General features: G+C 46.9%; 1 protein-coding gene across 3 annotated transcripts in view; it reads right to left on the bottom strand.

Annotated features, from left to right (window-relative positions):
- Positions 1-11,436: 11,436 nt before the first annotated feature.
- Positions 11,437-15,145, bottom strand: part of exp (expansion) — a 315,831-nt gene continuing 312,122 nt past the window's right edge. For all 3 annotated transcript variants that reach the window (XM_037421926.2, XM_075886875.1, XM_037421925.2), the window contains exon 10: positions 11,437-14,671. In XM_037421926.2, coding sequence (XP_037277823.2) covers positions 14,502-14,671 — 170 coding nt within the window. In that variant the 3' untranslated portion in view covers positions 11,437-14,501. The remainder of the gene's footprint in view (positions 14,672-15,145) is intronic.

The raw sequence follows: 15,145 nt of genomic DNA, 5'->3' as shown, positions 1-15,145 counted from the left end.
GGGAATTGTCATGTCTCTGAATGGGAATTATTCGGTGTAGTACGGAACATCACTGACGCGGAGTAGCTTTTTTGGGGGGCACGCGTGCCCTTCAGGGTCCAGGATAGATAGTAACGAGGAAAACAACCAGGGGGACTCTTTGACAGGTGGTATATAGCGAAAAACTAGAGAAAACGTAAAATAAAGGAAAAGGCACGTGTTCCAATTATAATTGAAATGTTAATGTAACTTATAACTGCATTGTTAGTGCAACTATAGTTACATTAACATGCAGGGTGGCAGAAAAAAGGGAAAATGGTTAGAGATTGAGCAGCAGTTAAACAAGTAACATATAGGTGTGTATGTGGTTACAGAAACGCACCTTAGTGACTTGGAAGAGCCACCACAGATTCTGAATGAGAAGGATGCAACAGGATCATACCAAAAAGGCAAGAGGGGGGGGGGGGGTGTTGGAATGCTAATCCATAGCAAAGCCAAATGGGACAGAGTGAAGCAAACGTGTTCACAGGACCTCTGGGTTTCGGGCACAGTAGGGCGAAAGAAAACGTGGCTAGGCGTAGCTTACTTGTGGACGGGGAATAGCTGCAAGGAAATGAATTTGGAGATATTGAATTGCATAGGCGCCGATGTTAAAGAATTTAGTCATGGGGCCGAAATAATCCTTCTAGGGGACATGAATGCTCACAGACAGGATCCTTGACGGATATTCAGACATCAATGGCAGAATAGATCTCTGCGATCAACATAGTCTTGAGATAGTTAATGCGGGGCCTAAGTGTGAGGGGCAGATCACGAGGAAGGTTGGACACAGGCAATCGAGCATTGATTATTGTCAGAGTTCAGAGACAGGGTGATTCCATTTGTAGGAGACAGAGTGAATCTGTGACAAACTGTGATGAGAATAGACAAGGAAAGCATTAACAGCTTAGGTAGTGATCATAAACGCATAACATTACAAATGGGACTATAAAACAGAAAATGAGAACATAGAATCAAAGTTTGGAAGCTCGTATTTGAATGGTACACAAATGACAAATATAGCTGCAAGAGTCGAGGACGAAGTTGAAATACTACCGGGCAAAGACGAGTTGTATAGTCGGCTGTTTTATGTATTGACTAGGGAGATGGAAAAAGAGAAGAAAACTACTTGCAGGAAAAGAAAGAGAAAGCCAAAAAGTTGGTGAAACAGAGGAAATCCGGGAAGCGATCGAGTAGCGACGTGAGGCATCACGAGAGCACGGACAGGCAAAAAGGGAGAAGCGGCCACAGGATGAAGTCAATCAAATATGGGAAATATATTTAGAGATAAAAAACCATTGTACAGAAATCAGTCGAGGCAAAAATTAAAGGTGAAAGTGAACGCTGGATGACAGAGATTCGCGAAAAGAAAAAGGCAGCGCCTAGAATACTTTGGAGCCACCTAAAAGCACTAGGTAGGAAGTCTGTCACAATGCAACAACGAATGGTAGATGAATGAGAAAATAAATCGGAAGGGTACGAATCACTAGGTTATATCCGAAAGGTAATAGCAGATTCGTTTAAAAAGGTCATCCAGGGGACTTCCTCGGTGATTAAAAGCATGAAGAAAGACACAGCTTTGCCGCAAAAACGAAGCAATGAACGCGATAGCAGCGAATTTGAAGGTCACGCGCAGAATGGAAACCACATTGAAACGTGCCCCGCGTTTCTCACGCACTAATGACGCACTACACGTACTCACAGGCACAGATGAGCGCCAATAAGCATCTGAGGTGTCACTTTGCTGTGCCTGAAAAGCGCGCCCTTTTCGAAAACAGAGACTGTGCAACAATTGCAGTGACCTTTGTGCGCCCGGTAACTACAACAGATACGTTCAATGGTGAAAGCCCAACGCCAGCCAAAACAGACGTACATTCGTCTCCACTGGGAGACAAGGGTGCGTGAGCGAGCATCTATCTTCTCTACTCTCAGGGGCAAAGTACGCGTAGGAGATGTAGACTCCCTAGCTCGATCCTCAACGGATCCGAAATATTTATTGTTTATTTTATTTGCTTCGTTCTTGATTTTGCGCTCACTGGCGATTTTTTGCTCATAACCAACGGTGCTGACGCCGACGGCGGAATTTCTGCGACACGAACTCTCTAACGCTATCGCGTTCAAAAAAAAAAAAAAATAAAAATAAAAAGCTCGGGTGACCTCGAACTGGTCAACTTGTTACTGCGGGGCAGGGAATGGCAATCATGCGCAAGGCAGCACGCCACAGGTACAGCCTGCCTCTGATGAGTGGGTCTTCAAGTGTCCAGCTATAGAGTCTCTTCAATGTCTTGCTGTAGTTGTGGCAGGGTTCGTTGGGCTTTTTTCATAAAAGCAGCTCGGCTTAATTCGTGAACGGGGTATTCCCAGACGATATGCTCCGTCGTTGCTGACTCGTGTCAGTTATATATATATATATATATATATATATATATATATATATATATATATATATATATATATATATATATATATATATATATATATATATATATATATATATATATATATATGCTCCGTCGTTGCTGACTCGTGTCAGTTATATATATATATATATATATATATATATATATATATATATATATATATATATATATATATATATATATATATATATATATATATATATATATATATATATATATATATATATATAGTCCCAGCTGGGGTCAGAGTACTTTGTAGGGTGTATCTCGGGAAGGACCGTGATTGTTGTGAAATATCGTGTTTGCAATTTTCTCAGTGTTACCTCGTAGAGGCGGGTGGATCTTGATGGCGGGGCATCGTGTTTTGTAGCTCCTTCTAATTTGGCCCTTGATTGTCACCAGCGGTGAACTTTCACTGAGTAGCTGCCTTCATGGGTCTCATCTTGGGTCATCGTTGCAGCGTGCCTTGAGCTGGCATCCCCGAGTCGTTCCTTGCTATGATGCTGCAAGGCTCGTTGATGAACTAGCTCGTTCCGTGGTATACTGGTGTGTCCAGGAATCCAATGAACTCGTACCCCGACTAATCGTTCTTTAAGTTGGGCAGCATAGTGCAGGATGTGTGTGGCGTACGCTGGTATCTTTCTTCTGGTTTGGAGTGTTTGAAGCACTTGCTGCGAATCCGCGAAGATGTGAATAGCTTTTGGCGATGATCCTGCTTGATTGTAAAGGGCTAGAGCTTCCGAAAAGCAAGGTTGACTAATAAAGAATGAGGATGCTTCCCCTGTTCTCAGGTTGAAAAATGCCCCTTTGTTGGAGCCTTCTGGAGTGCATGAAGCATCTGTGTAGATTATATCTGCTTCGTTAGGTATACATTTAAGGTGTTCAGTATGCTGCAGAGCGTAGTATGCCCTTCGCTGATTGTCCGAGGCTTGGTTTATATGTTTGGAATCGGCTGATTGTCTGTCACGGTAATATCTTTCCATAGCGGAATAATGGGTAGAACTTGAGGCAGATCTTGGTTGCTGAGAGCTAGCTAGTTTCTGATGGCTCTTCCAGCGCGGGTTAGCTTGAGGCACTCATTTCTGCCTTGTAGTGCAGACTCTACGTAGTCACCTAATAGAAGAAGTAGACCTGTTCCTTTGGTGTATTTCGGAAACCCTGTGGTGATGCGATGCATGCTTTGTTGATGCATTCAAGTTTTTCAAGCTGGGTTGGCGTCATTGGCAAGAAGGGTAGTCCATATAGGAGCCTTGAGTGGACGAGCGTTTGTGCGGGCCTTTTAATTTGACCTTCTATGAAAGGCCCCAGGTGCAATTTGTAAACTTTCGCATGCACTCTTGTTGCCTGTTTCGTAGTGCTCAGCGCTTTTTCTACCCATTGAGTGGACTTGGCGTTTTGTTTATATATTAAGCCTATAGTACCTTAATGTGCTCTTCGCGCTGTGTGCTTGTGTTGCGTACAGTAAGTTGGATGTTATCTCGAATAAATTGCTCTTTAATGTGGTTTGTAGGTTTGAGAATAACTATAAATTCTGTCTTTCCCGGTGAAACCTGGAGACCTTACCTGTCAAGGAAAGTGGTGATAACATGAATTGCCTTCGGGAGTTGCTGCTGTTGCGTAGAGATGTCTCGCGCGTGACACCAAATCGTAACGTCGTCGGCATAGATTCACGCCGAGATGGATTAGACTTCACTTAGAAGAAAGGCAAGTGGGCGCATTGTTATGTTAAACAGTGTTGGAGAGATAACGGCTCTCAGCGGAACTCCGACTTTGTTGGAGTATGAGTGACTGGTGAAAGAGCACATTTTTATAGAAAAGGTCCAGTCTTGGAGAAAACTTCGGACACAATTATACAGCCTTCTACCAACAGGCAGTTCTGAAAGCTCTCGTAGTATAGTATCATGGGGCACCGAATCGAAAGCCTTCTTTACGTCAATACCTACAATAATGGTCGGCCAATAAGGTGACGGGTTCTTTAGTACGTCCTCGTATAGGCGCCGGAGTGTGTCGTGAGTAAACAGGTGAGGTCTGAAGCCAGTTTGGGTCCAGTGAGAGTGGTCTCCATTTTCTAGCACCCATGTGAGGCGCTTGCTTACCATTCGCTCCATCACCTTTCCGATTACTGAAGTTAACGAAATTGACCGAAGGTTACTTGCAGTCGTCGGAGGTTTGTTCGGTTTAGGCAGTGGTATAACATTTGAATGTTCCCACTCTTTAGGAGGATTGCCATATTCCTGTATACTTTATGATGGAAAAAACAGGGATTAGTTGCTTCTCTGTCAGTTGCTGTAATTGTTTGTAGGTAATCACATCAGGGCCCGAAGCTGTTTTGCATTTTGACTCCTTTAGTGCTGTTATAGGTTCTGGAGTTGTGAAGGGAGCATCTATTATGTCGTTGCTTTGTTTTTCCTCTGGCCACTTTGGATACTCCGGATTTTTTGCCGGTTGTGGAAAAAATGTGTTGGCGCACGTATCGGCGGTGGCTGGCGCTGATGAATGGGAAGCCAAACAGAGTTTTTTCAGCGGCTGTTCCAGTTTTGTCTCGGCCTTGCAATGATTTGACAATGTTCCATAGCCTTTGATTATCCTACCGTGTAGCTGGTTGCAGCCATCCTGCCACTGTTGCCTACGTAGCTTGCATGCGTACTTTGATGCTTGTCTCGTAAAAAGCTTAAAGTACAGACGATTGCGAGCTGATTTTTCAGTCCTGTATGCATGTAAAGCAGCTACGTGCGCCTCCCAAAAGTTAAGGAGGTGCCTATCGGGGGCAGGCTTTTGAGGAATCTTTTTGTCGGTTTTTCTTGCCTTCCATGTCGCTTCTCGTATATGTTTTGTTAATTCGTCAAGGGTGACTGTTTCAGGGCATCCATTCATATAAGACCGATACTTGTCCCAGTCGATGAAGGAACAGTCCTTTGACACAGTAAAAATTTCGCCCCAGGCAATCACAATAGGTAAGTGGTCACTGCCAATATTGTTGGGCCATATGTCCCAGTGCGTACCTTTTGGTAGGTGCATAACCCACGTGAGGTCCGGTGATGTACTATTTCGATTCGCGGCACCAATCCTTGTGTATTGGTCTGGCGTGTTGAAGAGGGTAAAGCCGGCGTTTACCAAAGCTTTTTTGAGTTGATTCCCTTTGGGAGAATTTTGTGAGTATCCCCAGAAGACGCAGGGTGCGTTAAAGTCTCCCAGAATTAAGGCTGGACCTTTAATGTCTATTTTATTAAGGGGGATAGAAGAGTCTCCTAAGCTCGAGATATTCCTCCAGGCGCGTTTGTGTATTCTGTTGAGTTCCACTGCACCAGTGTAGCATCACGTGCACGCGAACGAAGTATTGTAGCTGCGTCGTTTCTTGAGAACGGGATGGCTGTATTGGGTACCGTCGTGTGCAGATCTTGCGGCCTCATCTGCGCGGTCATTTCCATATATACCGCAATGACCTAGTATCCACTGATACACTATGCTGTGCTGTTTCTCGATTGCTTGGTGATGAAGAAGCCTTATTTCAGCTACTAACTGTTCATTAGGTCCATGGTGAAAGGGTGACATAAGACATTAAAGAGCTGCCTTCGAGTCCGAGAAGATAGACGAAGTTCCCGAAGGATCTTCAACTATAAACTCCACAGCTGCACGTATGGCTTGGAGTGGCCTTCACGAACACATACCCCTATCTCATTGGAATGACCAGCTCTTCTACATGCATGCACTGCAACTGCAAAGAAAGTATCGCGCACCTTCTATGTGAGTGCACGCATTTCAATGCACTAAGACAAGAACTGACAGCAGCTCTGGATAGACTGGATGATCGGCCTTTGTCGGAACAAAGGATTCTGGGTCATTGGCCAAGCCCATCCTCAGCCCAGAAGGCTTTGAAAGCTGTGGTACGCTTTTTGCAGACAACTGGCCTCAGAGACAGACTTTAGTGTCTTATACTCTTTGATGTTGCCTTTCCTCTGTCGCTATGTTTTTTGTAATTTCTCACTCTCTCTCTTCGCAACATTTTTTATTATACTTTATTCCCCTTACCCCTTTCCCCAGCACAGGGCAGCCAGCCGGTCTAAGAGCTGGCTAACCCCCTGTCCTCCCGCTTAAACTTTCCTCTTCCTCCTTATTAAGGGGGAGCTCCACATTACTTGATTTGGGAGGGCTGTAGCAGTTTGATATTTCGTATGTCCTGCCCTCTATTTCGGTACGAGTCTGAATGCACGAGAATGAAACTGAAGAAATGAGGTCGTGGGCCGCCGGAAGGTTCTTCTTTGTATACGTAACACATCGACCAGATGAAACGCCAGCATAGCCTGGAATGGGGCAATATTTACCCGGCTCCTGCACGCAAATAATATCAAAAGTTTTTTCAAGAGAATTTATGATGCAAAGGGAGTCATCAACTTCGTTGGGAAGGCTTCTCGCGTTCCACTGAATTATCAGAGGCATGATTCTCAATCTATGGTTTCTTCTTGATTTGCACTGGCAGTGGGCCCGATGCGCTTGTTACCTTTAACCGACGTTTTTGGTGTGAGGGTCTCAATAATGTGTTGCATGTGGCGTAGCTGTGCAGCGAATTGCTCGAAGTGATGCTCGTATTGCTCACGCTCGTGGGGGGGGGGGGGGGGGTAGTTGCCCTTGACTCAAGGTTAGAGCGTCGCTGCAACGTTTTGTTCTTTCAATTGGGTAATGACACTTTTAGGTTCATCAATAGTTTTCTGTTGATCAGTGATCATTTCCAGACACTTCTTCTGGGTGTTTCGTAGTTCCGCTATAGTTCTTGCAGAACGCTTTGCTGCGTCTGTGGTTCAGGTGAGGCATCAGGTGGAGAATGCGCGCTGTGCACCTTAGCTGCATATGTGGCGGGAGACGCTAGCTGCGTCGGAGGTTGTGTTGCCGACTGCGGGCGCGTCTGCGGTGTGAGTGTTAGTTGATCGGTTGCAAGAGACGGAAAGTTCTGTTCCTCTGACTGTTGCGTCTTCTGGGTCTTTTTGCCTGATGCACAGCGGTTTGGTGAGGAATAGGGCGCCGCTGGCTTGTGTGGTTTGTTCACTCGCTTACGAAGAGCAGCAGTAGTTGCTGCTACCTTGGACAGTCGGGCGATCACGAGTGATGGAGTCCACTGCTGTGTATGCATTTTGGAGTAGAGATAAAATCCTCCGCATGTTTCGTATGGCACTTTGTGCAAACTCCTGCGTCCTTTTTCAGGGCTGTGCAAACGTCAGCTCTGTGTCCTATGCGTAAGTAGTTCAAGCATGACGTTATCTTGGGTCTGTATTTGTGCACAGGGAAACGTAATGATTCGAAAGCCACGTACTCTGGAAGGTTTGAACCATTGAACGTGATTACTGCTGTGTTAGACGATCCAAGGGACCGGGCTGACACGATTTCGTGAGTTGAACTTGTCAGACCTTGCATTAACTGCTCTTCAGCGAATCCATTGATTCTGTAAATGACGCCTTTTATGCGCGCTTCACGGAGCGCAACATATATATTAAACTGCACGATTTGAGCGTCAATGATCAGGTGCTCCCGGTTCAGCAGTAGATGCGCAGCTTGCTCTGTGTAGCAATCAACTACTGCAAGGTTAGACTTGGTGAGGAGGCTGCAGTGAATGTCTGACGCCTTAATTTGAGAAAGACTTAGACGAAGTCTATACGCAAACTGGAACGGCGGAATCTGGGTGATGTTAAATGTTTTAGGCCTCAACATTGTGATCTCAAGTAAGGTCTGTGGCTGTAGGCAGGTTGGTGGCTTGGGTCGTGAGAGTTTTCGGTTCTGGAATACAGTTAGTTTTCCTGGTCGTCCGTAGCTGTATGCTCGGATGCCGCATGTCGCTCAGCAAAAAAAAAAAAAAAACAGCATATCCACGGAGTGAATGATGGAGAATGGGGCAAAGCATCCGTCCGTCTACGCGTCCGTCTGTGTGACCGCCCGTGCGTCCATTCGCCCATCAATGCGTGCGTCTGTGCGTGCGTCCGCACGTCCAACTGTGCGTCCGTCCCTGCGTTCATGCATGCATACACCCCTGCGTCCGTCCATGCGTCCATCCGTTGGTGCAGCCATTCGTGAGTCCGTCCATGCATCTGCCTGTGTGTCCGTTCGTCCATCTATTCAACACTCCAAGTACCACCATCTTGCATCTTTTCATCATATATTCCGCATATGCACCGCCATTCAGCGGACATTCCAAGGACTAAACGAGAGGTGCCACACGCACACTTTCTTACGGCTTGCGCTTCGTGTCTACTTCCCACCTTTAACCACCTCGAGTTCATAGTATATACTAGTTCACTGTGTTCATGGCACTGCGGCCCAACGCTCGCTAAACCTTTCTAAAACCAAGGAGGTTATGCCCAGCGAGTATAACGTAGCAACCCTTTCTTGTCAGACAGTGCTCAATGTACATGCCAATGGCTGCTAAGGGGGAATGAGAGACAGGAGAATTAGGCTTTTAGTTAACGCGCACGCTGCGAATTTTTTATTGTTTAACAACGCACAGAAGAAATCTCTCACCGGCACCACCTTGGAGGTCAAAATGTAAGACTGGTTACACACTACAACTACTACTAAGACTACGAGAGACGAACGGGTGCCGCTATAAGGAGCTTCGCCCCTAAAAGATGCGTGCTTACTCGGTTTCATGCGGTGGTGGGACCGTTTGGTGGTGTGTCGCTCGGTAGCCCTGACCGGGAGGATCCTTGGATGGTAGGGTCCGCTGGCTGGCTGTTAGAAGCATCATCCAGTTGGCTGCGGGATTGGAATCTTGACTGTGCGATCATCTCCTCTCCTAGGAGGTGACGCCTGGTAGGTGTTCTGTGGTGGAGTCGCCTCGGTAATGAGCGGAACAAGAGAACCGTTGAGAGACGCCAAAAGCGTTCGTTGCAGCAGGGCGCCGCGACAACTTTCCTGCTCGTCGGTCGAGAAGCGTCTCGGTTCCTATGGGAGTGCGTGTCCCCGCTCTCGTTCAACCACTCATTGTTGGTGGCGCTACCTATAACCTGTTTGTCTGCTACTTTACGGTTGTTCTGAAGGCGCTGGAGTAAGGATGCCTGCATTTTGTGGTGAACTGCCGGCATATATGTAACTATTTCTTCACTTAGATGGCTGGCCAAGTAAGCTGTTCAGTGCGCTTGAGTATTTATTGCACACTGGTTGACAAACGTGAAAACCCGTAGACTTACATGGTGTAGGACAGCCTATTTGATGTCGCGTTCATTTAAGTGCAAAAAATAATTCTGAATGACTTTTAATATATTAACTTCTAAATTATTGTTTATATGTGCATAATAATTGCGCACTGTCAGTGCTCTGTTGGCCGAGATATGATCACAAATGCTGAAGATGACGTCAGCGAACAGGGGTTGATTAGCACCACTCCGCTCGTAGGTTACGGCCCTAGCGGGAGAAGGTATGAACTAGAACATGGGCGCTGGAGAGGGGCTCTCTGGTCAGGTCAGGAGTAGAGTAGGTCGTGACGACAACTGTAGCAGACGACGATATACGCCGACACGCCGAGACCTATAGGGTGCTTTGCCCCTAAAAGGAATCGTAGCTGCTATGCATTCCGTCCCTCCTCTCAGCATCTCAGAGAGAAATGATGCTTAATGCAAGTTAACAACACGCACGCTTCCTGTTGAAAACTTTCTACGCAGTACAGAGTGTATTATAGCAGTTTGCTCAACCTGGTGTCTATCGCTTGTAAGTCATCCTAAGGCAAGTAATACGGCATTCAGTGTATAGGTGCCTGTAGTACTTGCGCTTACGTGTATTGAGTGTACTTAATGTATTGTAATTGTATTTAATGAATCTGAGCGGTTCATTGAATCTGGGCTATCCATTGAAGCTGGCAAGCTGAGCGCACAATATTTACTGTAATTTATTAATTCATATGCACTTATCTATGACTTCGAGAACAAGTGAGAAAGAAATCTGTCTGAGCCCCGCCACGGTGGTCTAGTGGCTAAGGTACCCGGCTGCTGACCCGCAGGGCGCGGGTTCGAATCCTGGCTGCGGCGGCTGCATTTACGATGGAGGCGGAAATGTTGTAGGCCCGTGTGCTCAGATTTGGGTCCACGTTAAAGAACCCCAGGTGGTCTAAATTCCGGAGCCCTCCACTACGGCGTCCCTCATAATCATATGGTGGTTTTTGGGACGTTAAACCCCACATATCAATCAAATCAATCAAGGAAATCTGTGCTATTATTTAGTTTGTCTTTCATATTAAATATGGTGCTATTTATTGTTCAATAATGAAAATTCTATTTATCACAACGCTTCCGTTCCATTTGGCAACAAATTTAGCGATAGAACAAAATGTCATGGCTATTTTGGCTACCTTCAGCTTGAATTCGAGTTCCTTTTCAAATTAACCCAATTGGGAACCTTGGTGCATTGCCTTCATTCAGAAAAAAACTCCCAAGCATTTCCCCGAGGGTGAACATGGTTAAGTGCGAATACACGGGGTGATGCTATGAGGGGTATTTATTAATTCGCATTATTATATTTATTAATCACACTATGGTGCCTTTATGGTGTAATGGTTCCTGGGAATCGCAATTTGATCACACGGGGGGAGTTTACGTTAACTCACTGGCGAATGCCAACGGATTTTAACTTTACTCCCCCTCACGACCCGCTCTCGACAGGAGACTGAGAGAGAAGGCGGGCGCGCGAGAGAGAGGGGTGCGCGCGCAGCTGCAGCGAGTGAGGAGAGCGGAGGAGCGAGCGCAGGGGGAGGGGGTATAAGGCGCGTTACTGACACCGATATCAGCGTCGCGTCCGTGGCTTATTCGGTAGAGCGTCGCGCTGCGGCCCGCCAAGTCCTCTTTCTTTTAAAGATAGAGAGAAGACTGCGGACGCCGCCGACGGCGGTGGATGGTTTGGGGTCGCTTATAAAGTGTATTCACACTTAAAATACTTCATCTCACTAGCCCACGCAGGGTCCTGGAGCAGCTGGCTGTTCAGGCTTCGCAGCATCTTGGTGACAAATAAATGGAGCAAGAGACACTTAACGTCTGAAAGTCTTGTTTTTATTAGCATGAACTTCTCGCGAAAGAAAAAAAAAATGAAACAAGCTATACGAGTTCATTAAATAACGAAGAAATTAGTCAAAACAACTTGTAATTACAACAACAGGCTTGGCAGTTTTCTGTTTCCCTCTTGTTTTCTCCTCGAACTTCCGTGACGCGCCTTCCTTCGGCAAGAGTAGTGTGCGTCACCACTCGGTGCGCATCCGTCACACTTCTCGCGTTTCCTTCACAACAGCATGAAGCAAAAGAGCTGTTTCCAGGTCATTAACTTAGCAGTATACCAGACACCGTCGTCGTCAACAACAGGAGAACACTTAAGTAAGGAAAACAATTAGAGGTCATCAGTGGGTTGGCAGCATGGAACACTCTTTTCGAATAACAAAAAAAAAAGAACAAGAAAGTGCAGTGAACAAAAACAAAAATAACAAGAGGAGAGCGGGAAGGGTAAAGCCAACACAGGCGTAAATCCGAGTGAGAACATATCGCTCATTTCTCATGGTTCCAAATTTACTCGAGATTAGCAAACTTTCAGCGGGTGAAAATTTCCATGAATCAAGTTCTTTAGCCCTGTGTGACATGCATTGCGCATGCAGTGGCATGTGCGATGACGATGCATGACTCAGAAAATTTTATAATTGTATTACAGCAGCTGGACGGTGCTGTCAGGGGCGCCATCATTTGTTACTGGAATGGCTTTGGCGTTGCCATGGTTGCCAAGCATTCAAAGCACGTTGCCAGTTGCTCTGGCCTTTACTGCATGAACCGGACTCGTTACGACGAGCTTAACGCAAGCATTGTTACCCTCATTTACCGGGGAAACGCCTCCTTTATGAGAACCTCGTCTGTTCAGTTGCATGCAGTAGGATTCAGTGAAAATTATAGCGAGGAAAAAAATACGACATATAGATATTGCGACACTACGTATAGCAGAAAGAACGAAACATAGGGGTAACATGGAAGCGCTGAGCAATCTATCTATACAGTGTGGTACAAGTTGGGGGGCTCCAGGGTAACAATAACAAGAGCTGTACGCACGTAGAACAAACCAAGGTAAAAGGGACGACCTGCAGATGGGAACATCGGGGATACCCTACTCTTGGCTCAATGGGGCGAAATGTACAGAACTCATTTTCACCGTTGCTCGGTGTGCTGATGCATTGTCAGTCGTTTGTGCCAGAGAACTCCTCCACGAGCAGTGGTACACGCAACAAGTTTCTTTGTTTCTTTGAAAGACGGGCACAGCTTTGCGTGCCTGATTGTTCTGGTAGTGCTCAGAACCCACGTTCACTGCCAGACACCGGAATTGAAAAGTTTAGATTGCGAATCAAATACCTCTTTGTAAATAGCCGTCAGGGTTCCCACGATGCTCGTATCTACGGCTTGAAATAAAAACACGATCACCATGACGAAAAAAGAGCGACGCGCGAGACACTGGCTCGCGTTCGAGTGCCAAGCGTGTTGAAGTCTCGTGAACAGCTAGGCGATCGGGATAACAATGCAGGATAAAAAAAAAGGTAATAAACAAGTAAACAAACGAAGGAAGCGATCTTCAGCCACATTTCTGGCTGCTAGAACGCCTGCGTGCGGCTGGAACAGCAAGAACAAAAAAAGAGGAATAGGCCACAACAAACATCGCAAGCAGAAGCACACTGCTATACGCACGTAGCGGAAGTCAGTGGCGACGACGGATAGGGTGTTTGCTTGGTTCCTAAAAAAAATGTACAGTCAGGCTGGTCGCAAAGAGACTCACAGGAGTTTCAACGCGCACGTTCGAAAAATAAAAATAAAACAAGAACACCATCTTTGTCGCTCGGTCGTTGCTGCATATGGGGCACTCGGAACCAACATGTGTGTCCTTTTCCTAATCCTTCGCGGAAGGTGCAACCTTCCACGTTGCGGCACTCTTCAACCTCGCATTCGAACTGCCACACACATTCACGCACGGGCACGCTGCACAGGCACGCTGGATAAAAAAAAGTAATCAAACAACACACTATAAAAAAAACGTGTAAAAACGTTGTTCCTCAAAGAGCCGTGGACCCGACGCTCGGCTCGTCTGGACCATATATGTGCATGTATGGTCCAAAAAAAGCACCTCGTGACTTCGACGAAATAGCCGCATGGCAAGACTGAAAACATATTTTCACGTCGAAAACAGCAGCCAAGCCCGCAGCAAGTTCAACCGCACCTTTCGAATTTCCTCGTGGATGCACTGTCTCGATGAACATGCCCGCAAATCTGCACCGCGACAGTGGACGTTTTGCGGAAGTAGCACTTTTTCATCCTGCCCGGTGCCTTCAGTGAAGTTTGGACGACGTGCGTGATCTTTTCGCTCTGGCAGCCGCAGCCGAGTGAGACGTTTCGTGGCTCACTTTCCAAATAAGTGCCCGTGGTTCCTTTGAGAACGCAACTCATGAAGGCAGTCCAGCAGCGACAGTTTCTTTTCGATTGCGTATTCTCTGTTTTTCATTGTTGACAAGGCTGGAGCGTGCGAGATGCCCTACGTGACACCACCGAGTTTCAAAGTAACGACGGTGACATCTAAAGAAAAAAAAAACGTATGGGTGCACCTGGAGGTACATCAGGGTCATTTCCTGTTGCCCATTAGCACGTTCCACAGCTGGACAAATCAATATACGGGCAGCATGTAGACCACTCAAGTGTATCCACTGTCGTCGCTTGTCTTGTCCAGGAGGTGTTTCTCAGAACAGCAGTATAGAAGCAAGGACGACTCGCTTTGAGGCCATGTGTCCCACTCGGCTTGCGGGTTCTTCACGCGCGCTTAGCCGGGGCTCGAGAATCAGTGTTTCCTAGAGGAGAAGACGGCCCTGACGCGGCCGTAGAGGGCGCTCTTCTTGTGCGGCTTCCAGGCGGGCGGCGACTGCGGTGCCGCGATGCCGGTCGGCAGGGACCTCGAGCTTCGAGGCTGCGGCAGCGGCGGAGGAAGTCGCGACGCGAGGGGCTGCTGGTTCTGTAGCTGCGACAGCGGGGTGGTAGGCTGGCGGCCTCGACGACGGGCGGAGACCCCGTCGCGGGCCGCTTGTCATTCCCACTCGCCGACGTACACTTCGCGGGGCAGCTGGTTGTAGGCAGCCGACGAGGGACCGCTAGGTCCTCCCCGGCCGATGCGACCATAGATCTTGGAGTAGTCGTCGTCGCCGCTTGAGCCGCCGCTGCCGCCACTGAAACCTCTTTCTCCTCCTGATGGTGCATCTGCGAAAAGGCACGAGGAAAAGGTGGTTAGGACGACCATACGGTTTCATAATGGTACATTGCAGAAAAATCTGGCGGTATACTTTCTATAGAAGCTGCAGCGTATGACGCTTTAGCAGCTCTGACATAGGGCGAAGTTTAATGGAAGTTCAGCAGTCCCACTTCGCCCTTTTAGGTTCACGAATTCAAATCGTCTTACGACGATCACAACGAGCTGTTCTTTTACCTGAAACAAAAGTTAACCCGAAACAATAAACAAAACCAGATCTGCATTGAAGTCGCAAGCACGAAGACGAGGTAAATCTACTAATTCTTCCCATGGTGCCTAAATGATCGCAGTGGCACAGTTCATTTCAGTAAATATTGTAGAAAAGCCTTAAGCTAAAGGAACGCATTCGGCCTAATGTGTCGCGAACACGTTCACACCCGTGCGAACTAGCGGATCATGAGGGACGGTGTATTTGAAAACAATGC

This window comes from Rhipicephalus microplus, chromosome 2, assembly GCF_043290135.1.
Source record: "Rhipicephalus microplus isolate Deutch F79 chromosome 2, USDA_Rmic, whole genome shotgun sequence".
In the NCBI taxonomy this organism is placed as follows: Eukaryota; Metazoa; Arthropoda; class Arachnida; order Ixodida; family Ixodidae; genus Rhipicephalus; species Rhipicephalus microplus.
This window is presented reverse-complemented; position numbering and strand designations above follow the sequence as displayed.